The sequence below is a fragment of the Ips typographus genome, linkage group LG5 (assembly GCF_016097725.1).
Source record: "Ips typographus isolate SLU linkage group LG5, UJ_Ityp_2.0, whole genome shotgun sequence".
NCBI classification, from domain to species: domain Eukaryota; kingdom Metazoa; phylum Arthropoda; class Insecta; order Coleoptera; family Curculionidae; genus Ips; species Ips typographus.
Window position 1 is genome coordinate 11,973,614 of NC_138426.1, and position 26,699 is coordinate 12,000,312.

A 26,699-nucleotide genomic window follows, 5' to 3' on the forward strand; every position below is an offset into this window, starting at 1 on the left:
AATAGGATGACGTAGAACACTGAATTAGACAGGTAAATGTCTTAAATGTGACAGATAAAGAGGCAAACGTCAAACTCAGTTATATCTTATGCTTATTTCTTCCAGTCTACCGATGTGGTTTTATTTGGCTACAAAAATGATTACTCTGATACTGATAAATAATGCACTACTTTATTAATAACGATACACTAACTAATTTTAACTTTTGCTATTTGATTCATTTGCAATTTCTTGGTATACGTTCAAAAGGAACTGTTTTAACGATTCTATTCGTTTCTTCCTTTTTACTAGCGCTTCCGTCTCTAGTTCTAGGTTGTCCTTAATTTTCTGAATCACGTCGTAACGATATTCGGTTACGACAGGATCAGTCCTGAAAACATAATCATTTTGACCTGATACTAAAATATGGAAATTAAACTAACTTACTCGTCTTCTGGATAACACATGTTAAGTCTGTCGTACGCTAACCAAGCGGAGGCTTCTTTTTCAGCTATATTTTCATTGACCGCTTGCAGTGTATCATTTATTTGCTGCCAAATTATTTTTTTGTTTTCTGCAAGAAATTTGCGATATACAACACATTTGGGTGATTTGCAGTTCATGTTGTTTTTTCTGCAAAAAAACTGATCTTTAGAACAAAACAATATAGTGATTTAAACTAATTTTTCGTATACCACTTGATTTGTTGCACAGAGAGGTGGTAAAAGAAAATCGGTCATAGAAAAAACGTGTATTTGAGAGAGAAACATACAATAATAATTGCATGTGCGTAACAAAGACAGAAACCCTAATAAAAAGGCAAAAACTTTGCGGCGTTGTCTAAATTCTAAATTAATCCACTAAGTTACATAATGGAATTAGGAAGTAAAATATATTCGATGAGTTTAGTTAGAAACGCTGGTGACCACGTGACAACACCGCGGCTAACTTATTTTTTGACTAATTTTCTATCTTTGTCTCGCGCATTAATTAACCTATGCTCGGTTTTATTTTTAACACACCTGTATATAACTAAATCAAGTGATTGAAAGTATAAAATAAAAAAAAAGTACTTACATTTTTCGACGCGTTTTAAAAGAAATGAGCACACTGGAGGACTGCACTGCCGACTGACTGACTTGTTGAAAGCAAATGATATTTCTGCCCTTCAGAAAATACCTATATAGAGGTAATAACCAGGTATAGCCTAAAAATTTGCACGTTGAGTGCTGGGTAGTACAATTTTATGACTTTTACTGAGAAGGAAACTACCTACATCTTTATTGACCTTTGTTGTTCGCCGGTTTGCAAAATTTGTCTGGGTTTTATGATTTTACCTAGACGTTTAGTCGTTTCGAGAGTATTCTTTTAGAACGAAAGCACCAAATTATGTTATTTTAATAGAAACACCGTATTTACTACATATTTCGATTTTTTAACTACATTCTATACAAATTCTTTGGATCATGGATGCATCTACATGTCAATAATTCACCATTCGATAGCCCATCAAAAAATAAGTTGACATGCATTATGTCATTTTCCTGAAAACCGTTTCTAAGGGAAGATACAGTCATCCAAATTTCAGTTTAAAAATTTTTTGCTATAACTGTCAGACCGTCGGATTCAACTCTGGTCATCTGGAAGGTTTAAGAATTAATTTTTGACACTGAAAATAGTCAAAAAACAGAATTTTTGGATTAACTTTTACTGGCTTCAATTTTGCAGACTATAGGTAAGTGTAAAACAGAACATTCAAGACTTGTGAGAATTCAAATTTGTACTGAATATTCTAAAAACTCGTTATTTACTATAAGGAATAGTCTTTAAAGCGGTTTTTTTCAGTCTGCAATCCATTGACGAGTGTCTGAAACTGGATTTCAAGCACTAAAAACAGTCCGGACAAAAATTTTTATCATTTTTTACTACTAAAAATAAGCTAAAGGTTTACTTAAGGCTAAAAATTACTTTACTAAGACTAAAGAGAGTCCAAAAGTCTATTTTCAGAACTTTAATTGGTGTACAGCTGAATTTTCCGAACTAAAACAAGTCTAGAATTTAATTTGGTGACAGTCCAATTTAAATTTTCGGACTAATTCAATTCTAAAAATTGTATAATTTGTATAATTGTATTTAAGTAGCCTTAAACTCGATTTTTTAGTTTTAAAGCACTAAAAACAGCCTAGATTTTAGAAACAATCGAATTTTTAACACCGAGGTGTCTAGAAGTCAATTTAATAGTGTCAAAAAATTGAAATGGCATTATTAAGCCTATAAAAAATGTAAAAATTGTTATAAAAAATTGAAAAGATAGTCTTTACGTCAATTTTTATGAATCTAATGTTAGTATTCTGTATTTAAGACTTATTTCAAGACTAAAATTTGTCTTCAAATTATGAAAACTTACGAGTACTTTTTTAAATGCAAATTTTAAGCATGTGATGTCACTTGTCATTATTTTCAAGGTTTAAAGTGTGAATTTGCATTAAAAATTTTTAGAGAAAGTGGGTTGTCAGGTCTACAAGTCAATTTTCAATACTGAAGTTTATCGACTTATCTGAAAACTATGACAACTACAAAAACAGTTTTTAAGCCTCCCAAGTCAATTTTCACAGTTTCCAAGTCAATTTTCAAGTCTTTTATCTGAAAACTGGTTACAAAGACAATTTTTAAGCCTCACAAGTGAATTTTTACCGTTTCAAAGTCTGGTGGTACTGGTTTCTAAGTCAGTTATCAAAAGTAAAGTCTTTCAATTTGCCTGGAAACTAGAAAAACTGGAAGACATTTTTTAAGCTTCTTAAGTAAGTTTGATTTTTCAAAAAAAATTTAATGCCCAATAAATTTATTGTGGAGATGACTGCGTATTACTGTTATCCCTGATTTGTACAAAACAACTCTACTGGTTAAAAATGGACTACTACTTCAATCTAGTATTCTGGTTTAAAAATTGATGGTAACCTGCTGATATCTGCATGTAAATATAATTACGGAATACCTTACTTCTTTAATGGTCTTTTACTCAGAAACCTTTGTATACATACATAATATCACAGACAAACTAATATATACTAATATATATTAGTTTGTCTGTGATAATATGAATGAATTACTAAACCACCTTGCTAAAGCATAAAAATATTGGGCATATTATTTGTGATATAAATAAATGATATACTTTTAATTTTTAGGGTTGATTTTTGTTAAAGCTGACAACGCAAAATGTGAAAGTTCTGAATATGAAAACATATCATAAACGTATTTTCAACATCTCAATAGAGCAAATGCACTTGCCAAATTGTTAAGGTTCACAAAATTGGCGTTATTCCAAAGCTGTTCGATACATATTGTTCAAAATAAAAACAAAAGTTATAAAAACAAATAAATTTATTGATTACCCTTCGGTCTTGATACAAAGTACTTAAATTGAATTAAAACCTGTTTTAGATACATCGTCACATACAATGACAACAACATTTACGTTTATCGATCGGGAAAGTCCATTTCCTAAGCAAATTCCTCTTACTGCTCTAAAAGACCTTATTACAGAGTATAAATTAATAAACCAGTTTAAAGTGGAGTTATAACGAACATGACGAATTGTAACCTCACTTTTTGGAGTGTTGGAAACTAAACTTAACCGGAGAAGTTGGCCAAGAAGTCTTGGACAATCTTCTTCAGTTCGGCATCGGTGGAGTCGGTGATTTTACCCTCCTTTGCAATGCTTTGCAAAATGTTTTGGTGGCGGGACCTGAAATTTAATTATTTGTATCAGTAACTGTATCCAATGTTCACTTTTAAATGCCTAAAATTGTATACATAGAGTACATATTTGCTGAACGTTTACTAATAAGAAATTTATGCTACAATACATAAATAGCTGATTATACAGGGTGGTTCAAATTGATTGTAGGATCATTCAAGATTTAACCACTAAAACCATTATTTTTTATTTCTAGACGAAAAAAGTTACTCAAATGAAATTTGGCATGCATGTTCACCATTTTGAATTTTTTTCAGTTTTTTAAAATAATCTGGACAAATACGAGGGCTGTTCAAATTTCTTTAAACTGCAATTTTAGATCGTTCTGATGGCGCACATGTATTAGCCCATACTTATAAAGCGGTAAAGTTATCACTTTCCGCACTTGTAAATCACTATTTCAATTTCGCTGGTAGAAAAAAATATGATGTTCCTATCACGTGCGAAAAGTGCGTTCTCCTCACTCGACTCGTGCTCAAACAACTTCAGTCGGGAAAAGTATCACTTTCCGCACTTGTGAGGAATATAACTATTTTTGAGGCCAATTTTTGACTACCCCATCAGCATGTTCAACGCCTTTCTACACCAATGTTTAGACCAAACCTTGTTTAAAAAAAAAAAACAAAACATTTTGATATGCAAAAACTAAAATTGTTTTGAGTATTGCAAACGTCAAATTTCGCATAAAATGGTAAATATCTCAGAAACGGTTATAGGTATATATGAGGTCTAACATGAAAAATTTCTAGAATATATTGTACAATCCAAAAAAGAATTCAAAGTACGCAAATCAGAATCTAGTAATCTGGTACAACCAAGTGTCACTGTTTTGAAAACATTTTAGATGAACTGATCCTATGATTTTTTCAGAGTTAGTGACGTCAACCGTAAAACGCAGTTATAAAAACTATGTCATATTCAAAAGACAAACTTACTTGATGTGCTCAGAGAACTGCTTCTCAAAAACGGTGATTTTGCCAGGGTCGACCTTGTCCAAGTGACCTCTGACACCGCAATAGATGATGGCTACCTGTTCTTCAATAGCCATGGGCACGTACTGTCCTTGTTTCAACAATTCGGTCAACCTGACACCACGGTTCAACAATTGTTGGGTGGCAGCGTCCAAGTCGGAACCGAACTGGGCAAAAGCAGCTACCTCACGGTACTGAGCCAATTCCAGCTTCATGGAACCGGCCACTTGCTTCATGGCCTTGGTCTGGGCAGCTGATCCTACACGGGACACAGACAAACCTACGTTGATGGCGGGCCGGATACCTTTGTAGAACAACTCGGTTTCCAAGAAGATTTGTCCGTCAGTAATGGAAATTACGTTGGTGGGAATGTAAGCGGACACGTCACCGGCTTGGGTTTCAATTACGGGTAGAGCGGTCAATGATCCACCACCGTGAGCCTCGGACATCTTGGCGGCACGCTCCAACAGACGGGAGTGCAAGTAGAAGACGTCACCGGGGTAGGCTTCACGACCTGGGGGACGACGCAGCAACAATGACATTTGACGGTAGGCAACGGCTTGTTTGGACAAATCGTCATAGATGATCAAAGCGTGTTTGCCGTTGTCACGGAAATATTCGCCCATAGCGCAGCCGGAATATGGGGCCAAGTATTGCAGGGGAGCGGCATCAGAAGCGGTAGCGGACACGATGATTGTGTAGTTAATGGCACCAGTGTCGGTCAAACGTTTCAAGATTTGAGCGACAGTGGATCTTTTTTGACCAATGGCCACGTAGATACAGTACAATTTTTTCTTTTCGTCATCGGCGTCGTTGAATCGCTTTTGGTTGATGATGGTGTCGATAGCTAAGGCGGTTTTACTGAAAATATATTAATAACACAATGCACATTGCCAAAGGCATTTAAAATACTAAGAACACTATAGATTTAGTAACAAAACTTACCCAGTTTGACGATCACCAATGATCAACTCACGCTGACCTCTACCAATAGGCACCAAAGAGTCGACGGCTTTGATACCAGTCTGCATAGGCTCTCTTACAGAAATACGAGGAATGATACCGGGAGCCTTGATTCCGACACGGAAACGTTGTTTAGTGTTCAAAGGTCCTTTACCGTCGATGGGATTACCTGAACAAATCTAAATGTTCGCACGAAGTAATCATTGAATTAATATGATCAATGTACCTAAAGCGTCTACGACACGTCCCAAGATAGAGTCACCAACTGGCACGTCAACAATGGCACCGGTTCTCTTGACAATGTCTCCTTCCTTGATAAGCTTGTCGTTACCGAATACTACCACACCAACATTGTCGGGTTCCAAGTTAAGGGCCATACCCTATAAACAATTTCCCATGTTTTATGAATTGCTCAAAAGCCTGCATCATATACTTTTTGAGTCATTTATGACACATTTTTTGGTAGTTCAGTTTTAGGAAGATTCATCAGGTTTAAGAAGAGACAGCAACCATATTAGTATAAAAAAAATACTTTGAGATTAATAGCGTATTTTAGTGTACTAGCTGCTTATAGTGTCCTACAGTGATACTGTCTTTTACATTTTTTTTTGATTAATATTATTGGTTCTGTATAGTAAATAAGATCATAAATAGAGGGCCGAAGAGTTTTGTTTTGAAATCATTAATTGTTTGATAGAGATCGAGAACTAGAAAACAACATTTTTACGTAGAGTTCCGTTAAAAAGATAATTTGAATTTGAATATTTTAGACTTGATTATCAACCACTCATTTAGCGCTTGTAAATGCTTCCTAACAACAAAATCAGTTTGAAAATATGTGACTGTAATGAACACAAAACAGCAACATTTTTAGTCATTTTTAACGTCCTGTATGTTCAAAATGCCTTGATCAAATTAGCAAACTTTAAAAATTTCTTCTAGAATCAGGGCCGCAGGTTGAATTTCAGAGTTCTCAGTTATACAGGGTATAGAAAAATGCTTTGCAAATATGTTACATTTCAACTTACTCCATTTGGCAGCTGGGATAATTCTAAAACATTTCTTTCCATCATAGAGTTGTGCGTTTTACTGGGTAAAATAGGTTTTGAGTATTTGGTTGGGCATTTTGGCCAAAAAACGTCCAAAATCAAAGGAAGGAGCAACAAAAAATGAAAAGATAACAACAATTTTATCTCATATTGTCGTTACAATGCCAAAACCACGAATATGCTATTGTTTAACATAGCACATATTGGAACTTGCAACACTGAGCAGCATACATGAACTTTTCCTAACTTTACCAATTAAGAAAAGTTCAATTTTAGGTAAACAGGAAACAGAGTTTAAATAAACTTGCATAAAATAGAAGATTTCAAACGTGTTAGCACATAAATTGGCTATGGAAGTAGTAAAATCAACAACCAAATTGTAAATTTGATACTACAAGCACCTTTCATCCTATAACCAGCTCCCAACACATTACAAGTGATTTCCAATCTATTTCCAGCGTAACAATGTGCATATTGTTGATATACATTTTTGATGTTGTTTGATCAATTCCTTGATCTATAAGCAAACTGTAGCAAATGTGTGCATGAAGATCAAGGAAATGTCAATTTAGGCCAACCAAGCAAACAAATGTTAGTTTGAAATCAGTTGGTCAATCTCATCATGTTTATAGCAATTCAAAACAGTTACAGAACAGTTTCTTCATTCATTCAAACATTTTCTGTTCACTCAGTATAAGAGTTCAGAGTAGGTAGGTTTTTTAATTGAAAATTGTTAAACAATGACTGTAAAAACACAACTGAAAATACAATAATTGAATATTATCAAAATTAAAGGCCGGTTTTACCAGCTGAAAGAATAATTATAACAGAAAAGGACCTAAAAAAGATAATATGTACTTTTGAATAGTATCATCAACCATAATATTCATATTATGAAAATGTAGAATAAAAATGTAGGTGAAAGTATAGAATGTAAAAGTGAACCTATTTGGAAAAATAAAAAAAATAATTTGGAAATACTGATTATAAGCAGAGGTAAATGGAAAAATATATTTACTTTTAGTTAATAAATAAAACAATTCACAAGATATTTATTAATCCTAGCTATGACAAAAAACAAAACCTTTTTTTTAAATGGTGTACTGATTGATTAATACAATAAAATATGGGATGTTCATTTAAAAGTAAGGCAAAATAACTTATGTATGTCATTTTTTACATATCCACATTAACAAAAAGTGAAAACCTACTAATTTAACCTAAACTGTGCAGATTGCTTGAAGGTAATGCAGATTAGCAATTAAATCAAGACATCAGACAGAGACTTTCTTTGGAGAAGTTTCTTTCCATGGAAATTGTAATAAGTTAACAAAACTCAGAAATAAGAGCATTAATTTTTGAGACAAAAACTGATTCTACAAGTTCCTTTGATACCAAATTTAGTGTGGCTTGTAGATTTTGAGATAATATAAAATATTGTAACCAATCAGTATATGTATTTACTATACTACTTATAGTTTCAAAATAAAACTTAAGACAGCTGTGTATAAAAAATAACAGGAATATAAATACATTTATTGGGACTCACACCCAATTCAAGTCCATTGAATCTATTTATAAAGTAAAATATATTTTATAATACTTATCTACTGCAGTTATTTTTTAATTATACTTTTTAAAACACTTTGGTAAGTCACATTTATTTATGTATTTTTAGAAAAATGTTTAGTACAAAGTATGTACTTCCTAATTCACCCTCTACTGTACAGTGTTTTTTAAACCACTCACCTTCAAACCTGAGGAGAATTCCACCATCTCATCGGCTTGGATGTTGTTCAACCCATATACACGAGCAATACCATCTCCAATGCTCAATACACGGCCAGTTTCGTCCAAATCGGCTTTTGGGGCAGAGCCCAAGATACGTTCTTCAAGCACTGAAGAAATCTCCACACCATTATTGGCGGGGGTGGCATGGATTTTACGGATGGCATTAGAGGCTGCTGGAAGAGCTGCCCCTGCTACCTATAAAGTTCATACACAAACACTTCAGTAATAAGCCAGTAAAAACTTAACTTGAATTTGGGTACTGACATAACCAGCACCTGATTACATAACACAAAGTGTGAAATTTGAGCCAAAGCATTTAGGTTTTTTCTGAAATCAATCAAACGAAACGCTGGTTAGTTCAAGTTGAAGATTAAAGACTGCAAAAATGAGACTTGGTATAAAAAGCCGGGTAAAACATTATCACTACTAGGGCGAGTTATGTCACACTTTTCGGCAAAGTCCAGCCGCATTACCTATTCGAAACTGTTAGGGCACAGGCACTAAAATTCGCACAAATTTGCCTTAAATACGGTCGTATTTACCTGAGGGATTGTTTTGGGTAGATTTCGGGCCACAGAGGTAGCTAAACGAGCCGAGAGAAGGGACATTTTTCGTCTTGAAGTTCCAGCACACACAAAAATTGGAGGAAGGTGGACGTTCTCCCCACGATAAAGTAATTCTGACAGGAAACGTCATGCGCTTTGAAAGCGGAAATCAGAGTCGACATCTAGTGGCTTGCGCTCAAAATCATGTGTTTCTGTCAAACTGAGGTTAGAAAATGTGGAAGTCGCCTGACGGTGACATACTCAGCTACTCTTAATCACATATATTTTTCTCTTATTGCCTTATTTATTAGTTTATTACTCCCTTTTGTTAACGTTATTATTTAGGATTTTTTACGACTACTGTTTTTTTAGCTACAGCTACAATACGACCCATGCGTTTACAGAAATAACAGGATATAGGTATATTAAGGATATGTTCTCTTCATGTGCTTATACTGCCGCAATAATTGCTTTTTGTTATCAGAATCAGAATATTTTAGATTTAATTGTAGCAGCAAATATAAGGTATCTACCATCAACTGTAATTTTTCTTATGGGCGCCACAAAAGGCGTATTTTGGCGTGGAGTTTTAAGCTGTAGTAAGGCCTTGTTTTATCAGAATGAGTTAAAATGAGCTAGACATTGTAAACACTCTAGTGAACTCAGAGAAAATTTTACCAAAATTGATTAGAAAGTCGAAACGGACTCCGTGACGTCTTTTGACAGTGTCACGTGCTTATCGGTTCAAACATCGCAATGGTGTCATGTGAGAGAGTGTCAACAGAGAATTGTTGAGCAGTTATCTTCAAAGAACCCTTTATAAAACAACATACGCAAACACCAATTTAATAATTTAAAAGTAGTGCAAGGAGAAGCCGTTTCAGAGGTTTGAGTTTGCCATATGGGTATACCATTCGTTGTCAATTAATTGTTCAAAATTCGAACATTTTAGAATTCTTTTTTGTATTTGTTTATGAAGGTCTGTTCAGTTTGTACCTAATTATCTTTTTTGAAACAAATAGTCGAAGTCTAGACAATGATTACTATTATCAGTATGACGTTTATGTCTTGTGTTTCTGAAATCCGAACCTGATTCCTATTTTCTAATTTTAATTTTGAGTTTATTGTGAATGATATCATTTAACAGTACAAATGCACTGCATGTTATGTGAATGTTACTTTATGCAGGTATACAGAAGAGAAAAAGAGACAGAAATTGCCTCTGCCAACAGGTCTATGGTACACATTGTTAAAAAATGAAGTTAATAAACCAATGAAAAAGTGAAATGTGGAAAAGGCTCGGAAAAGAGTAATTTGACATTTGACATTTTTGTTGTGTGTCAACTGTCTATTTCCTCTCGGCGTGCTTTTGGCGCTATGTTTATCTTCGGCGTTGGCAGTTGTACGTAAATCGTATTAAACGTAAAGTGGTTACCATCATTTAGGCAGAGATTTGGCTGTTCATAGTTAAAAAAAAAGTTTTTTTAGTAATACTGCAAGTATAAACCTTATCCTATAAGACCGGTTTTATATTGTTTAACTTTTTATCGCAACAAATGTTGCAGAATCTGGTAGACTTTAAGAATAATTACAAGCGACTTGGCAACGTCGCTGAGGTCTGTTAAAAAAAATGCAGCCGATGGCGGTTTTTTATTAAATTATTATGTTCCTTCCATAGATTGTTCGTTCATTTCCTGTTTGACTTGGCTTGGAGACACACACGTGAGTGGTCAGCTTTTTGTTAAGTAAAACTTTTCTGTTTTAAAACATAAATTAATAACCGACACACAGGACGCAGGTAAGAACCCTGTTTGATATTCCCCAATTTTCACTTGTCAATTGATTGTTGATTGTTTTTATAGGGCTTTGTTCAATCAATATCAAGATCCAAGCCAAAAAATGTCTGATGATTGGGATGATGGTGTTTGTACAGTACCCTCCAGCCAGTCACAATTTTCATCTATGGTAATGTATCATTTGTATCTTAAATATCCTATTTTGCATGAGTTGTTAAATTGTTTGAATTATGTTGAGGTTAAGGTTGTTCCAATATAAAGTTGCCAGACAGCCTCAAAACTAGTAGGACTGAACTATGCCATACCACAATTTTATCATTCGTTTTACATGATTTTTTATGTTCTGTTGTCAAACCTACTGTTAGCATTTCAATTAAGAAATCCTGGAATCAATGCTCAGTGACATTTAGGTTTTTTTGTGCTAACACAGCAGTTTGTCATAGAAGTGCTCCAGGTAGTTGACCCTTTATTAAAACTTTATAGCTGTGTTGACACTTTTAAGTGGCTCTTTTGATTTTTAATGGCTGGATTTCCAAGTTGTCTGGGATTATAAGTTGTTATAGAGCAATGGTTTAGAAATATCCAGGGGTAGATCGCCGAAGTATTTTGATGTACACACTTGAGGTATTATGAGGCACTTTGCCAGTATTACCAGCATTTTCAGGTATTACGAGGTATTTTTAAGGCATTTCATAGAATTTTGCGGCATTGACTGTATATTTCAAAATGGTTTGCAATATTTTCATTGGAATTTTCAGTGAAAAAAGGAAATTTTGCGATATTTTAAGGAATACACTGTAGTAGACCAAGCAGTAGACAATATAGTGTATCAATATAACAAAATTGACCACACATGTAATTATTATGGTAAAATCTTTGTTACATGATATTAAGGTGAAACAATATTTATTACAAATTATTATAATAATTTACCAATTTTTCAACATTCAAACTACATTTTTAAGGTCACGTGACTGTTTTTGACAGGTGTCAACTGGACTTTACAGTGTTGCAAGCTCTAAAATTGCGTAATCAAAGTGACGTGATGTGTCTCTTACAATGTCAGCTTTTACAACTGTCTAAAATAGTCTAAATTTAATTTACCAAGTTTTTAAAATTTAAACCACATTTTAATGGTCACATGATTAATTTTGACAGATATCAACTGGCCTTTACAGTGGTGCAAGCTCAGAATTGCATTGTCAACGTCAAGTGACGTGTACTTTGCAAGTTTTTACAACTGTCCAAATTTTATTTACCAATTTACCAAAGTTTAAACTGCGTTTTGAAAATCATGTGACTGTTTTTGACTGGTCTTTACAATGTTGCTAGCTGAAAAATTGAATTATCAAAGTCATGTAACGTAGTTATTAAAATTTAAATTTTTTTTATTACTTCTGGAGATATCCAACTAAAACGGAAAAAGTCAAATCTCTATTTTATTTTTTTACCACTTTATTATTGATTATTTTGGAAAATCAATGGCAGCTTCGGGAAGCACTTTGGTATACTCTTCAAGAAAATAGTTTTAGTTTTCAGCTTCGACGTTTCGTTTTTTAGATACCATCATCAACTTCAATTTTTCAAATACGGACCTGAACTTTTCATTTCGTTTTTTAGTAGCTACAGAGTACAGATCAATTTTCTTTATAATGAAGAACTTGTTGCCATTGCAATTTTCAATTTTATATCAGTTTTCTTCAACTAATAACAATTTAGAATCATTTTTGTATTAAATTGCTCACAGAAAAGATCAGATACAGTAAAATTTTTGGCCATTTTTAACAAACTGTATCTCTGAAATGCCTCATCCAAATTTAATAAACAAAAAAAGTTTTGAAAGTCTATTTCTTCATTTTCTTTTCTTCTAGCATCATCATTCATTTTCCTTCAAAAGTGATTTCTTTACCAATATACAGGATAAGGAAAAATGTGTTACAAATTTCTTGGCTTTTCACCCAGTGCATTTGATAATTGATAGCTAAGATAATTTTAGAACTTTCCTATGGTAGACCAAAAATTGATAAACCCTTAAACATGTCCCAAAACCAAAATTTCAACCAAACCCATTATATGACACAAAAAAAATGTTGAAATTTATTCCAACTATCAACAGTACTTGGTTGAAATTCAAGAAATTTGCAGCATCTTTTTCTTTACCCTGTATATCAATTAAGATATCAGTGTAAGTTAAAATGAATTTCTGACTCTAAGGCTCAGTTGTACAATCACAGTTCAAAGACTGGTTTAGTTGAACTGCGACTGGTAGTTGAACTTTTTCATATGAATTGCATTGCTGTGTCAAAGTGATGTTCCTGACTTGAACCACTGTTGTACAACTGGGCCTAATTCTACAAAATTTGGCAGAGGCGTTTTGAAGATACAGTCCCTTAAAAGTTGCCTATAATTCTGCTGTATCAATATTTTCCCTGAGCAGTTTATTTGGGTTTGACTATTTATTGAACCGTAATCCTCACAATTATCAAAATGTAGCAATTAAAGACAATCAACTTCTAATAATAACATAACCTATCTTTAAATTCAGAGACTAGTGGAAAATAAAACAAAGTTTACTGGTAGTGGAAATAAAAATGGATCAATTCAAATTTCAAATACTCTTTTGGTTTTTACAAACTGCAAAATTGGACAACTTATTTCAGGGTTTTTGGTCTTTGTGCTTTAAAATAATAACAACACTTGGCTGAAATGTAGAGCTCGAATCAGCTAAGAAAAGGCCACGGCCGTCATCAAACGATGATGTCACGATCTCTGTACGTCTCGCTTTAAATATTGCTGCCTTCGTTACTTTCCAAGTTGATGCAGCGAGTCAATGGCGTGCTATTCTCTGCTCAGTGAAATGAAATTTAATTAACGTAAATAGGTGTAGTTTTTGCTTTTTCATTTCATAAATTGTATTAAAACAGGATAGGTAAGTAGGTTTTATAAAACAAACCAAATACATATACATACATAATATTGACGCTTTGAGAACAAAATTGGCCTAGGTCTCTGGTCCCATTTCTTTAAATATTAATTTAAAAAATAAACAAGAAAACAAGCAAAGGGTAAATTAAAAAAACATACAGTGTGTTTCGGTTAAAAAGATCTGTGCAAATTATTTTTCTGCTGTAGCTGCAGGGTGATGATTGATGAAGAATATTAAATACCAATTAGTTTAAATCCAAATTATATAACTTAACTTAGGGCAATGTTAACCACAAAAAAACATTGTCTTGGGGCAATTAATCAATTATTGGAAGATAAAAATAGGCAGCTGGTTTCTTTTTTCAATTATTCTTAATTTGAAGGTCCTACAGTGCAGCTAGACCTTGAAAATGAAGTCTCAAAGTAACTTTCAGCTTGCCTTTGCATCGTTTTTGATATACAGGGTTTCATGAAGAAGAGGTAATATTTAAAATTTGTTATCTTTGTTAAATTTAATAATCATATATTTTTATAAATTTGATAATTTTGTTTATTTATAAATACATATACATATACAAATTACGAATTCATAACATAAAACAAAAATCCAAAACTTAGTCTAGGAGTGAGCATCCTAATTCTTCTTCGGATAAACTGGCATCACATTCATCATCATCACCAGAATCTTCATCGCTATCATCAGATGAACCAGTGTTAACAGTAAAAATAAGCTGGTCCACTGTATCATCAAAAATATGCTCTTTTTTTATGAGCTCCTCTTCATACTTTTTTACATGCTGGCAAATGTCAAACCACTCTTTTTCAGACACCTCTTGAAATTTTTGTTTTGTTAAAGCTTCGGTATCAGACAATTTAAAAGTGGTATTATGAGCTGCTACCCAATTTTTAACCAAAGCCCAAATTTTTTCTATTGGGTTTAATTCTGGATGGTAGGGTGGTAAACGCAACACAAGATGCCCATGTTGTTCTAACAGCCTATCTAAGTTATATTGTGGAGGAAATCTAAATTTATTTTCTTGTATGATTTGATACAGCTCTGGCTTTGTTAAATGAGGATCTGCTGGGATTCCTTTTTCCACTAGCCAACTTAACATATCTCCTTTTTTAGTAGCCGTTGTAATATTTTTGTTAACAGTAACATTGTGGTAGGCTGCATTGTCTATAATAAGGACTGAGCGGTCAGGTAAATTAGGAAGCAATTGCTTTTTTACCCAAGTCATGAAATTTATTCGTTTTAAGCGAATGTCATATGATTCACACAAGAATTTTCTTTTGTCTGGTGTCTTCTGCCACCTACAAAAGATAAAGTTATTTTGATGTACATGATTGCCAAGATGTAAAACATACTTAAATCCAATGTTCTTAAGCAATCGCCCTAAGCTGCTTACACTAATGGATTCAGTCAAGATTTGCTGGTCAATAATTTTTTGCAAAATACCTGTAAAGATAAAAAATAATCCCATTTTAGTCTAAATTTTGTTGTTTTAAATTTTCAATTAACACATTATCAAGGTTTATACATATAGCAAACTAGGCTTACATTTAATTGTAAAAAACATGGTAAGTTCTGCTAGAAAAACTCTGAAGACTCTGTAGGTATACCTAATGTATTATAAACTTACCTTTTAATGTTGGAAGTTTTTTCTCAAGAATATAGAAATCATAAATAATTTCTCTGATTCTTTTGATTTCATCAGGTTTGATGTTATCCAATTTTAATTTTTTAATCTGTCCCTTCTTTGTAGGAGTGTGAAATGATGAGCTTGGCCCTCCCCATTCAACATGTAGTGCTTCTCTAGATATCTTCTGCACAGTAGATCTAGACACCCCTGTAGCTGCTATAGTTCTCTCTCTAAAATGATATTTATTATATTATTCAACGTTTTCGTCGTTTTTAATCAAAGACAATACCTGTAGTTATTCAAAGGAATGGAAACTCCTTCTGCCTCCTTCTTCATAAATTCTAAGACGTTACTTACAATTTCACGCCCTTGGCTGTGTATCACAACACCTTTCTTCCCAATCTTTTTTGGAGACATTATGACAAATTAACGATTTTTACTTATAACACGTGAACTCAAACTGCGACCATCAACAATACAACCAAAACACCAGACTAAAACGGAAACTAACCTAACCTAATTTTTAAACTCAACCTGTCCGCCACTACATTTTTTTAAACTTGGCAACATCGTTTAGAGTGCCGGCTAGTAAAAGCATGTAAAAGGGTCCATCTGTCCCTGGCCGCACCCGCATTTGTTTTAATTGTGCCCAAGTAAAAAACCGTACTACGTTGCCAAGTGGCTTTTTGACCGCTTAAGAATTTATTTTCGGGAATATTTTAATAGGACGCCTCTGATTATATCTAATGCGACGGCAACTGTAGAAGGAGAAAGAAATAGTTTTAAAAACTGCGTCATTGATGATGCGGTGGCCTTTTCTCATCTGAATCGAGCTCTAGCAACTTGAATACATTTTATGCAAATATTTTTTGTTAAGTTATTAGATAGGAAACAGCCTCAGTATCTTTATAATAAAATAAAGTTTAATGGTGATGTGCCTCAACCCAGGCATGTCTTTGTTAGGACTCTATAATATTAGGAATAAAAGTTTTGTATTTAGCTTAATTCAGGAGCCAATTATTGTTTAAGTAAAAAAAACTTTGGCACGTCCTTAATGAATAATAAAGACGTTTATTATTAAATAACATTACAGCAAGGCGTAGCTTCAGATGGAGGTACAAAGTTTTCTTCTGGTAGAGGTTTCAAAGCTGTACAATCCACCGAAGATTGGGGCTCAAACAATGGCGTGGGATTTGATAATTGGGGGGACAACGGATCCGGTGGTGGAGGTGGGAGGGGTGAGAGAAGCGGTCGAGGTGGTGGACGTGGAGGTTAATCCCTAACATACAATCTAGTAACGCGATTTTGAGTTGATGTTTTCTATAGGCTTCCGATCTGAAGACAGTCGTGACTCTGGTGAAAGGGGTCGAGGCAGAGGTGGACGAGGAGGCCGCGGAGGTCGCGGACGTGGTGGTGGTGATTCTTGGGGTGGAGGTAGAAATGATGATGGGGGTAGACCCGAAAATGGGGATGACGCGGGTGGCTGGAACGCCAAACAAAACTCTGGTGAAGAAGAGAAACCCAGGGAAATTTATATTCCCGTGGAACGAATGAGCGACGGGGATTTGTTTACTGCGACCATCACAAGTGGTATGTTTACAAACTATTGCTGAAACGGTACAGGTTACTAGTTTGGCTTTTTAGGCGTTAATTTCATGAAATTAGACGACATTGAGGTTAAGGTCACTGGTGAGAATGTACCTCAACCAGTTGCAACGTTTGAATCTTCGGGACTGCGTCCGCACCTGATAGAAAACATTAAAAAGTCTGGTTACACCAGACCTACTCCCATTCAGAAATATTCGATTCCTATAATAATAAATGGGAGGGATTTAATGGCGTGTGCCCAAACCGGGTCAGGAAAAACGGTAAGTCATTAATTTAGGGTCAATACTTTCAGTTCAGAATAATTATTTTTATACCCCTTAATAAGATTTATGATTTATTCTCATTATCAGTGTATCCGGTGTATTTTCAATGAATAATAGCGCTGTTTGACAGATAAGTCAGCTGTTGTTCTCAACTTGCTTATCTGAAAGAACGACGTCCGGTGGAGTAAATATATTAAGCTTGCGCATTATTAGAATTTTGAATGTTACCATAATGTCAGTGTTTTAAAACCTTTGTCCACGACCAACCAATAATGTACCAATATTCAGCGTGTTGACAGAAGCTAAATGAAGGTCATATAGCGTCAGAGGGATTAATGAAGAGGAATAATGATCATTATTCCCTCTCGACCTAAAGGTGGTTGCACACCAAGCATAAAACATGGGATATGCGGTATTTCTTGCATGTAGACATCCACTTATGTCTTTGCAATTACTGCTAATTCAGAATACCATTTTCTTAACAAATACACCGCAATAACACAGTACAGGAGTTTGCCAAATCATTAGGTAAATTCCATAATTTATATTTGAAATATTTTTGGTGTATGACCGTCCTTAGTTCTGTGGTTTTTTAAGTTGACATTGACAACGTCAGTGCCTTTGTGGTCGTAGGCGGCAACGCTGGGGGTGCGTTCAGAAATAGGGCTGGTGTGCGCACCGTGGCCTTTGTCACATGCCACCATATAGTTATGTAAATAAATTGTTCACGTGATCCATTTTTTCCCAAATTCTGTCACGACTTGTACACCGACGGCCATTCTAAACGCGATCCTAATCGTATCGAGTTTGACATTTCAGTTGTTATGGCGGATTTGAGAGATTACCTATATTATTTATTATCTACATAAAAGAGTATCAACTTCTAATTTGCCTGCACTTGGCATTAGTGGTAATGGACAGTGGTCGTGGACAAAGTATAGTATTATCCTCGTTTTTTATGGCCATTAATCCCACGGGAGATTTGCGTCCCTCGCCTGCGGCTCGTGACGTAAACATCCCCCTTAGGGATTAATGGCTATCATAAAAAGCTCGTTGAATAATATACTATTTTAGACTACTTTCTTGAAATCCTTTGAGAGCTTCTATAGATTAGTTGAAAAGCTTTTGGAAGCTTCTAGGCTGTGTTCTAAGCTTTTGCAAGGCATTTTGGAGCTTCTATAGTGTTTTGAAATGTTTTTACATTTTTTTAGACTACTTTAAATTTGTCAGTTTTATATTTGTAATTTGATACTTACCAATTTTGCAACAGATAATTGGTATGTTTTTGTCTCTCAGAAGCCTTCAATATCTCAATAGAGCTGTTGCAATTATTGTAAATTAACCTATACAACATAAAACCATACTAAAAATGGCTGTAAATAAGCACAAAGAAAAAAGCAAAAAAAGCTAAAAAATAATGTCAAATAACGTGTTTTTGCGTAAATCGTTCACATTATATGTCAAAGTTGGGTTGCTTCTATTATTTACAATAAGCAAAATTGCTCTCTAGTTATTAGTTTCTCTATGGGTACATCTTTATTCGACATACAGATGTACGTATTCGACAGATAAAATGAGTGTTATTCGTTACTGAAAGTATTGGCTTTTAGAGACCTAATATCACGTTACCACCATAATTTTTAGGCTGCGTTCCTCCTGCCCATGATACACAAATTGTTAGAATCTCAGGACCCTCCGGTCCGAGATGGAAACGCGTGCCAACCAAATGTTGTGGTGGTCAGTCCTACCAGGGAGTTAGCCATACAAATTTACGAGCAGGCAAAGAAGTTTGCCTATAACTCTATTATTAAGACTGCGGTAGCTTACGGTGGTACTTCTGTGCACCATCAAAGAAATACGATTTCTGTGCGTTTTTTCCTATTTAAACTTATTGTAGTATATGGCTGATTCTTTTATTTTAGGCTGGATGTCATATATTAGTCGCCACCCCGGGACGGCTAAACGACTTTGTAAATCACGGCCATGTAAGTTTTGGTTCTATACAGTTTTTCGTATTGGACGAAGCAGACCGGATGTTGGACATGGGATTTCTGCCAACGGTTGAGCAGATGTTAGGCCATCCTTCCATGGTTGCCACTGTAAGAGTTTGTATTAATTTTAGACAGCTTTGTGCATAAATTATATTTCAGGGAGAACGGCAAACGTTGATGTTCTCAGCTACATTCCCCGAAGAAGTTCAACATTTGGCTGGAAAATTTTTGCACAACTACGTGTTTATCGCGGTCGGTATTGTTGGCAGCGCCTCTACCGACGTAGAACAAAATTTCTTTGAGGTTACCAGGTTCGAAAAGAGGGATAAACTCCTTGAGATGCTGAGACAGTGTAATTATTACAAATTTGCCTAAAAATTCACTGAATTTATTTGGGAAACAATTGACAATTTTAGGTAACGAGCGCACTGTGGTGTTCGTAGAAACAAAACGCAATGCAGACTTTTTGGCAACTCTGCTCAGTGAGAATGACATTCCCTCAACCAGCATTCACGGCGATCGCCTACAGAGACAGAGAGAAGAAGCCTTATGGGATTTCAAGAAAGGTAACGATTAAATAGTTTTTTATATATTTATGTTATTGTCGTTTGTCATATGAAAATATTTTGTCAAACACTGTCATTTTATGATACAGAGTGTTAAAGTTATGGTAAAAATACTAAAAAAAAAATTAAATCTTTTAATCCAAGTTTAGGTAGTAGTTTTGCTGGCGTTTTTTAAATTTATTAGGTAGGCGGTAATAAATCGAGAAATATGCGGGTAAAGCGATTATCATAACATTTCAAACAGTGCGAAATTCTAGTCGTTATAAGATAGTTATAGATAAATTACCTAACAGAAATCTTGTGCAAACAACATAAATTGGTTACAGGAATCCGCAAAATATTGGTTGCGACTGGGGTGGCAGCACGTGGTTTGGACATAGAAGGAATTCAACACGTGATAAACTACGATCTGCCGAAAAGTATTGATGAGTACGTTCATCGTATTGGACGTACTGGCAGAGTGGGCAATCGCGGAAAAGCGACCAGCTTTTTCGATTCCAAGTCCGATGGTGCCTTAGTGGGTCAGCTTGCGAATATTTTAAAGCAAGCGGGACAGGAAGTGCCTCCGTTCTTAGCTGGCGGTGGTTATTCAGGCGAACAATCCGATTCGTTTGGTGGAAGAGACATCCGTGGGGTAAGAATAATTATTATGTTTACCATTTTAACACCAGCTGTTACACTTTTCAAAACTGATGACAGAAAAGTATTTTTTCTTTGTAACTATTCTTGTAATACAAATTCAAAGGGGTTCAAAAGGGAATGTTTGAGGATGTTGAGTGAAAATTTGCAGAAATTTTAGACTGTGTTTAAAGAACTTTTATACAGGGTAGTTTAAATTCCTCACCTGGGGCAAAGCTTCGCAATTTGAAGCTCAACGAAATGCAGTTTTAAAAATTTCGATTTTTTATTTGTTTCTAACCTTATTTGAAGAGATATCCCAAAACAAAAAGCATCTTTTCATTGCCAATTTTTTCCAGCTATTTGATGATGGATTTATATTTGCCAAATAGTGCGTTCTATTCTGATCTCAGTGATGTAACTTATGTTTTGCATAATAAATGAAAAAATAATTTAACAAAAACTAATTTTACCTTAGTTGGCTTTGAGTTAATGAAACGTTTTATGAAGATTACTTGACATTACTTGTCACACGTAGATGGCCTGCACATACAAATTAGTCACAATGAAGAAAAACGAGGCAATATTATTTTAAAGCTTTATCAAAAATTTGAAACCCCACCTAACTAACCAGCAATTAGAATTAAATAACACCAAAATTGAAATTTAGACTCCTACCAAAGCATTTTTTAAAGATAATTGACGGATTCCTTAACTGATGGATAAAAAGTATCATATTTAAAAATTTCTCGTTTTCCTGATATTTCCAAAACAGTCCTTAATGTTCGTATCCATCAAATTTTAATTAAATGGCGTTGTTTTTCATGAAAATGCGACTTCCAAACTGTGACACCATGTATAATGTTGGTGTTTTTTGTCATAATTACTGAAAATACAGTTTTTATAGTTGGCAAGATTTCTAAACAGTCTGCCACTGATTTGCGCAAATATAAGAAATAAACATAATTTTTTTATGCAGGATGACTTTGGACGAGGCCAAAATTTCAACCAACAACCGGCCGAAGTGGTTGAGGAGGAATGGTAGGTAGTTTCTATTAAAACGGATTCTTAAAGACGTTAAAAGAAGAACAAGTTTATTTTTGATATTTTTTCCGTGTTATACGGATCATATTTTAATATTTTGACCTCTTGTTTGTTAGTTTCTTTCTAAAAGAAAATATGTCACAACTGATACATCAAGACGGATAATCACTGTATTATCAGTTTTTGTTTGCTAATATAGTTTCTGTCAAAAATTCTGCTACTTAAAGTACATAAACTAAGGGGGTTAAACTATAAAAAAATATAGTCCACACAGCCGCCGCTATGCTTTCCAGCAATCATTTGTTTTTTTTTTTTTTACTTAGTATGTAGTTTGATTTTGTTAAGTTTGAACCATATTACCGTCATCTGTGATATTTCCCTCTTTATGTTTTTTAAGCTTTATGCTCTATGCGAAATTCCAGTCAGCGTCATATGGTTCGAGGTTTTAGTTACGATAAAGTACTAAAGATGTTTTTCTACCAATAGAAGTATTTGGTTGAGAATGAATGTTGATTTGTTGTTGGATCTGAGATTTGTGTAGGTTGACTGCCTGAACTTAGACTAAAGTTTGCCGTTTGTTTTTTGTATTATTAATGAGAATTTTATTCACGTCGAATAAAGGTTTTCTACGACATTAAAATTTGTGTTTAGTGTTGTTTTCCTTTTCTTATACACAATTAGGATACCTTTGGCAATTGGAATATTTTCACATTTCATTTTCAGATTAATATAATATTTTTACTACGCGGACTACTAGAAAATTGTATTTCTTAGCACCATGCCAGGGTTTTACTTTTGACAAAAAATCTGTTTGACAATTAAATAATAAACTGACAAAAAGAAGAGAATATCAAATTATTCCAGAAAACTTACTAACCAAAGCAATACAACAACAAACAACGATTTGCTATAAAATGTTTAATTTGTAATTATGTAGCACTTGGTATATCCCTACGATTTACTGAACTAAAAAAAAGGATCGACCTAATTTTCTGGTCTTAAAGTAAAGGTATTCATACATACATAACTTACTTTAGTACAACCCCTGATAATTAAAATTTATGGGTTGAAAGAAAAATTGTGCATTTTTTCAGTTGGTACACTGTTATTATTATTCCCAGAGCCATGATAATGACTAATGAGTCTTGTTATTCTGGTAATAGATGTCAATGCTAATAAGAAGTTCTAAACACTACATAAAGCTTCCCAAAAATTTGCTGAAAGCCTCTCTCTATAAGGGGCTTACATTTTCCAAGAATTTTTTATAATGGTCAGAGGCCTTTAGATACATTTTAGAAATTGCCAGAAGTTTATAAAAGTCCTAAATCATCTCATAAAATCTAATCTAACCAAAACTGCTAGAGGCCTCTAAAGTATTAAAAGGATAGATGAGCAGTGTTGCCAAACCTCTCAATATTTGTGAGGTTAAATATATTCTGTTAAAATTTTGTGTATAAACTTTGAAACCTTTTTTCCTTTTTTTTCTCCGACCTATGGCTGAGAACTACATAACTAACTAAGGCTCTATCACCTATAGTTTCTGAGATAGCAATGCTAATGCATCTAACTTGTAACACCCTGTATAGTAGCGTAAAAGTTGCATTTTTATATAAAAACAGGCGCAAATTATGTTGTGTTATTCAATTGATAGTTCATGTCATTAAAACCACCAAAGTTGATGATGGTTTTTAAGAGACTTTTATATTATAGAGCTTGAGGGTGCAATGAGAAAATAGACATACCACAAATAGAAAATCACTTTATTAATCATTACTGTTCATTAAGACATTAAAAAGAAAATAATTAAAGTTAAGTTGAAGCAGATACTTTAGGTTGCTGTTCCTTCTTGGAAGCTTCAGCAGCAGCTTCACTTTTCTCAAAGTCTGCAATGAGCCCCTCCACCTCTTTTCCTGTCAAAATGTTTATTACAGTCTTATTGTTCACTCTGGTTAAAGTGGCCATTTCAACTGAAATCAAACTTTACGTTACTTCTGATATTGAACAAAACAGACATTAACTCACCTTTTTCTGAAGTCAATTTGGTCATATCCAGAGTTTTGCTCAAAACTTTAATGGCCAAACGTTTAGCATCACTCAGACTCATTTCTCCGTCTTTGTATTCCTGCTTCAAGCTGGAAATAGCGGCCTGAAACGCGTCGCAAATTATTGTAAATTACATTTGCAGCTGAAAAAAAACTCACAGAACTGTTATTTCCAATGCAGGTGGCTTTCCATCCGCTGTAGTTTCCGCTAGGATCGGACTGGTACAGTTGATATCCATAGTGTTTGTCCCAACCCATATACAAAATAGACACCCCAAAAGGTCTTTTGCCACCATACTGGGTGTAAGCCTGCTTGACGTCGCACAACCAGGACACTAGTTGCTCACAAGGAATTGACTCACCATATTGGAACAAGTAACGTTGTCCAATAAGGCGCAGCTCATTAGTTAGAACGTTAGCGTCTGACGTAATTCCTGCTACACTGCATACCATATCTCTGAAAGCATATGACTTTTGCAAATCACGTAAATTTTTTAAATGCGTAACATACTCATTCAGTTTGTAGATTTTTTCAGAAGTAAAAACTTCATCTAGGAGTTTGTTAGTGTTGCGTCTTTCAGCGGCTAATAGGATTCCATCATTGGCTAGGATTCCCAAGCAGGATCCTGCCATTGATATGGCTTCCATGGCATATTCAACTTGGTATAGTCGGCCTGTTTATTATAACATAATAAGCGAAGTCGAAATTTAATAAAATATCCTATAAAACACGTGACTTTTAACAGGTTTATTCACTGGAAGAACTTAGGCCGCTTACAAAAATGGTTCAAGTCACTTAATGTATAAACTATTAAAACAACTCAACAAATTAATGTCAACCAGTGATTCCTTGCAATATTTTATGTAAGAACAATCTTAAACTATTATGTACTGTCTGTAAATTGTTTTTGAGATACAGGATGCCAAATGTTAATTGAAAAAACATTTTTTTTTTAACGTAAATAGTGAAAATTATCGGGTTTAGAGCCTAAAATAACACATTACCATTTTCTGAGGGGTAGACTGCCGATAATTTTTTGTACACCAAAATGCCTTTTTGCATACAAAATACCTTGAAATGCCTTTAAAATGTCTCAAACTGCCTTGAAATACATCAAAATGCCTTTAAATTATTTAAACTGCCTCAGTATACCTTCAAATGTTTACACATTTGTGGCATTATTGAATTTAGTTATAAATCTAAGAGATAATGATAAATCTTGATGAAATACACCCTTGAAATACATTTTTTTTATGGTCACATGACAGTTTTTAGGTTGGATTAAGTAGCAAAATTGTAAGAATTACGTCACGTGATTTGATAATTCAATATTTGAGCTTGCAACATTTTATAGGCCAGTTGACATTTCACTGTCATGTGAACTTCAAAATGCAATTTAAACTTTAAAAAATGATAAATTAAATTTTGTTGTAAATGCAATTCATCATCACTGTAAGGGCCAGTTGACATCTGTCAAAATTAGTCACGTGACCTTTAAAATGTGGTTTAAAATTTAAAAACTTGCTAAATTACATTTAGACTATTTTAGATAAGATAATTGAAGCTGAAATTGCAAGAGACATCACGTGATTTTGATTACGTTATTTTTGCGCTTGCAACACTGTCCAAGCCAACTGACACCTGTCAAAAACAGTCACGTGACTTTAAAATGTAATTTAAATGTTGGACATTTAGTAAATTAAATTTAGACAGTTGTAAAAGCTGAAATTGTAAAATACACGTTATGTGACGTTAATAATACAATTTTCACTTTGCAACACTGTTTAAGTCAGTTGACACCTGTCAAAAACAGTCACGTGACCTTAAAAATGTAGTTTAAAAATGTTGAAAAATTGGTAAATTTGTAATGAATATTGTTTCAACTCAATATCATGTAACAAAGATTTTACCATAACAATTACATGTGCCAATGTGCCTATGCTGTTCTGTTCAATTTTCAGTCAATTTTGTATACAGGTGTGGTAAATCCAAAACCGACCATAGGAAAACCGTGTAACTGACAGAGAAACGTAGATAATTGCATGCGTTGGACAAAGACAGAAAATGAAAAAAAATACCAAGTAGGCCATATTTTCAGTACGCTGTTGCCAAAATCCAATACAAATCCAATACATTTTGTCGACGGTATTGGATTTTGGCAACAGCGTACTGCAAATATGGCCTACTTGGTATTTTTTTCGTTTTCTGTCTTTGTCCCACGCATGCAATTATCTATGTTTCTCTGTCAGTTACACGGTTTTCCTATGGTCGGTTTTGGATTTACCACACCTGTATATTAATACACTACATTTTGAAATATACCGACAATGCCTCAAAATACTCTCAAATGCTTTGTAATAATGGGAAACTGCCTCATAATAACTACCTGGAGTGTATACACCAAATTACCTGGGCAATCTACCCCTCCTATTTAAACTAAAAATGTACTAATAATCTATCACATATTCTTAGTACTAAACAGTTGTGGAACTAGTAAGCTAATCACTGGATGCAGAAAAAGGTCATGTCAAAGTTTAGCTAATTAAAGCTTATGTCCAGAGCTTAACAATTACATACTGAAAAACTTACCTTCAGGAGAAAATATAGTAGTTCTGGTATCATACCGTCTTGCCTGCAAATAAAATAAGAGTTAACACATTAGTATAAAACCAAAAGCAAACAACTTTGCACACAAGTAAAAAAACGAATCAGGAATATTGAAATCTTTATATCCGACCTCGTGTGGTAACGTTTTTATAAGTAAAAGTAATCTTACCATATTTAAAAAGTAAGAAAATCCCTAAATAAGATCGGAAACTAATTGGATGTTGTATTTTACAATTTACACTGAAAAAATGAAACTCAGCCGCAAAAACAACAACTCACTGTCCCAAGAGGTTAGGGTCTATATTTCTGACAGTTGTGACATTCTTCTCTCTTCTTCCAAAAAAGTCTTCTTTTCAAGTCTAGCTACGCTCCGGTGTCGTGAAAACAGTATTCTGATGCGTGGATCATCGTGATCTGGCACCTTATGTTGGATATGTTGAGGACAGCCACTAGATGTCGTTAATTGTACGAAATTGTAATTTTATTATTACCATGGGTCTAAAATTCTGAACCAAAAACGAAAAAATGGAATGTGAT

General features: G+C 34.1%; 5 protein-coding genes across 7 annotated transcripts; 1 reads left to right on the plus strand and 4 right to left on the minus strand.

The window, feature by feature from the left end:
- LOC145729215 (uncharacterized) lies at window positions 1–2,456 on the minus strand. 2 transcript variants are annotated; one of them, XM_081979898.1, is made up of 4 exons: window positions 1,256–2,456; window positions 1,057–1,186; window positions 427–612; window positions 1–370 (listed from the first exon to the last, which is right to left on the minus strand). In XM_081979898.1, the coding sequence occupies exons 3-4, from the start codon at window positions 600–602 to the stop codon at window positions 199–201; spliced, it is 348 nt and encodes a 115-aa protein (XP_081836024.1). In that variant the 5' UTR covers window positions 603–612; window positions 1,057–1,186; window positions 1,256–2,456; the 3' UTR covers window positions 1–198. The 2 variants fall into 2 exon arrangements, with proteins under 2 accessions (XP_081836024.1, XP_081836023.1); XM_081979897.1 differs by having other exon boundaries at window positions 1,057–2,456.
- An 889-nt stretch (window positions 2,457–3,345) lies between these two features.
- On the minus strand, window positions 3,346–9,214 carry blw (ATP synthase subunit alpha blw, mitochondrial). Its single transcript, XM_081979882.1, has 6 exons — window positions 9,056–9,214; window positions 8,472–8,708; window positions 5,900–6,053; window positions 5,656–5,842; window positions 4,675–5,571; window positions 3,346–3,727 (listed from the first exon to the last, which is right to left on the minus strand). The coding sequence occupies exons 1-6, from the start codon at window positions 9,119–9,121 to the stop codon at window positions 3,613–3,615; spliced, it is 1,656 nt and encodes a 551-aa protein (XP_081836008.1). The 5' UTR covers window positions 9,122–9,214; the 3' UTR covers window positions 3,346–3,612.
- A 1,275-nt stretch (window positions 9,215–10,489) lies between these two features.
- On the plus strand, window positions 10,490–22,152 carry vas (ATP-dependent RNA helicase vasa). The gene is made up of 12 exons (XM_081979509.1): window positions 10,490–10,674; window positions 10,737–10,856; window positions 10,921–11,023; window positions 16,516–16,693; window positions 16,749–17,012; window positions 17,067–17,290; window positions 18,938–19,159; window positions 19,216–19,392; window positions 19,444–19,636; window positions 19,701–19,850; window positions 20,177–20,484; window positions 21,448–22,152. Exons 3-12 carry the CDS (start codon window positions 10,958–10,960, stop codon window positions 21,511–21,513), a joined length of 1,848 nt encoding a protein of 615 aa, XP_081835635.1. The 5' UTR covers window positions 10,490–10,674; window positions 10,737–10,856; window positions 10,921–10,957; the 3' UTR covers window positions 21,514–22,152.
- Window positions 13,812–16,257, minus strand: LOC145728942 (uncharacterized). 2 transcript variants are annotated; one of them, XM_081979511.1, is made up of 4 exons: window positions 15,712–16,256; window positions 15,423–15,652; window positions 15,148–15,238; window positions 13,812–15,093 (listed from the first exon to the last, which is right to left on the minus strand). In XM_081979511.1, the coding sequence occupies exons 1-4, from the start codon at window positions 15,837–15,839 to the stop codon at window positions 14,394–14,396; spliced, it is 1,149 nt and encodes a 382-aa protein (XP_081835637.1). In that variant the 5' UTR covers window positions 15,840–16,256; the 3' UTR covers window positions 13,812–14,393. The 2 variants fall into 2 exon arrangements, with proteins under 2 accessions (XP_081835637.1, XP_081835636.1); XM_081979510.1 differs by having other exon boundaries at window positions 13,812–15,238; window positions 15,712–16,257.
- Window positions 22,153–23,251: 1,099 nt separating the features above from the next.
- On the minus strand, window positions 23,252–26,478 carry Prosalpha3 (proteasome alpha3 subunit). The gene is made up of 6 exons (XM_081979853.1): window positions 26,332–26,478; window positions 26,145–26,187; window positions 24,066–24,228; window positions 23,714–24,011; window positions 23,535–23,658; window positions 23,252–23,479 (listed from the first exon to the last, which is right to left on the minus strand). The coding sequence occupies exons 1-6, from the start codon at window positions 26,332–26,334 to the stop codon at window positions 23,322–23,324; spliced, it is 789 nt and encodes a 262-aa protein (XP_081835979.1). The 5' UTR covers window positions 26,335–26,478; the 3' UTR covers window positions 23,252–23,321.
- Between the last annotated feature and the right edge of the window lie 221 nt (window positions 26,479–26,699).

Excerpts from the sequence above, each read along its gene's own strand:
- LOC145729215 (XM_081979898.1), bottom strand. The coding sequence starts at position 602 with ATGAACTGCAAATCACCCAAATGTGTTGTATATCGCAAATTTCTTGCA. Across the intron at positions 371-426 it reads ATGTGTTATCCAGAAGACGA|GACTGATCCTGTCGTAACCG; the intron begins GTAAGTTAGTTT and ends TTATGTTTTCAG.
- blw (XM_081979882.1), bottom strand. The coding sequence starts at position 9,121 with ATGTCCCTTCTCTCGGCTCGTTTAGCTACCTCTGTGGCCCGAAATCTA. Across the intron at positions 6,054-8,471 it reads AATTCTCCTCAGGTTTGAAG|GGTATGGCCCTTAACTTGGA; the intron begins GTGAGTGGTTTA and ends AATTGTTTATAG. Across the intron at positions 5,843-5,899 it reads ACGTGTCGTAGACGCTTTAG|GTAATCCCATCGACGGTAAA; the intron begins GTACATTGATCA and ends AGATTTGTTCAG.
- vas (XM_081979509.1), top strand. The coding sequence starts at position 10,958 with ATGTCTGATGATTGGGATGATGGTGTTTGTACAGTACCCTCCAGCCAG. Across the intron at positions 17,291-18,937 it reads AAACCGGGTCAGGAAAAACG|GCTGCGTTCCTCCTGCCCAT; the intron begins GTAAGTCATTAA and ends CATAATTTTTAG. Across the intron at positions 19,851-20,176 it reads CTTATGGGATTTCAAGAAAG|GAATCCGCAAAATATTGGTT; the intron begins GTAACGATTAAA and ends AATTGGTTACAG.
- LOC145728942 (XM_081979510.1), bottom strand. The coding sequence starts at position 15,839 with ATGTCTCCAAAAAAGATTGGGAAGAAAGGTGTTGTGATACACAGCCAA. Across the intron at positions 15,653-15,711 it reads ATTCCTTTGAATAACTACAG|AGAGAGAACTATAGCAGCTA; the intron begins GTATTGTCTTTG and ends ATATCATTTTAG. Across the intron at positions 15,239-15,422 it reads AAAACTTCCAACATTAAAAG|GTATTTTGCAAAAAATTATT; the intron begins GTAAGTTTATAA and ends TTATCTTTACAG.
- Prosalpha3 (XM_081979853.1), bottom strand. Across the intron at positions 23,659-23,713 it reads GCATTGGAAATAACAGTTCT|GCCGCTATTTCCAGCTTGAA; the intron begins GTGAGTTTTTTT and ends GACGCGTTTCAG. Across the intron at positions 23,480-23,534 it reads CAAATTGACTTCAGAAAAAG|TTGAAATGGCCACTTTAACC; the intron begins GTGAGTTAATGT and ends GTTTGATTTCAG.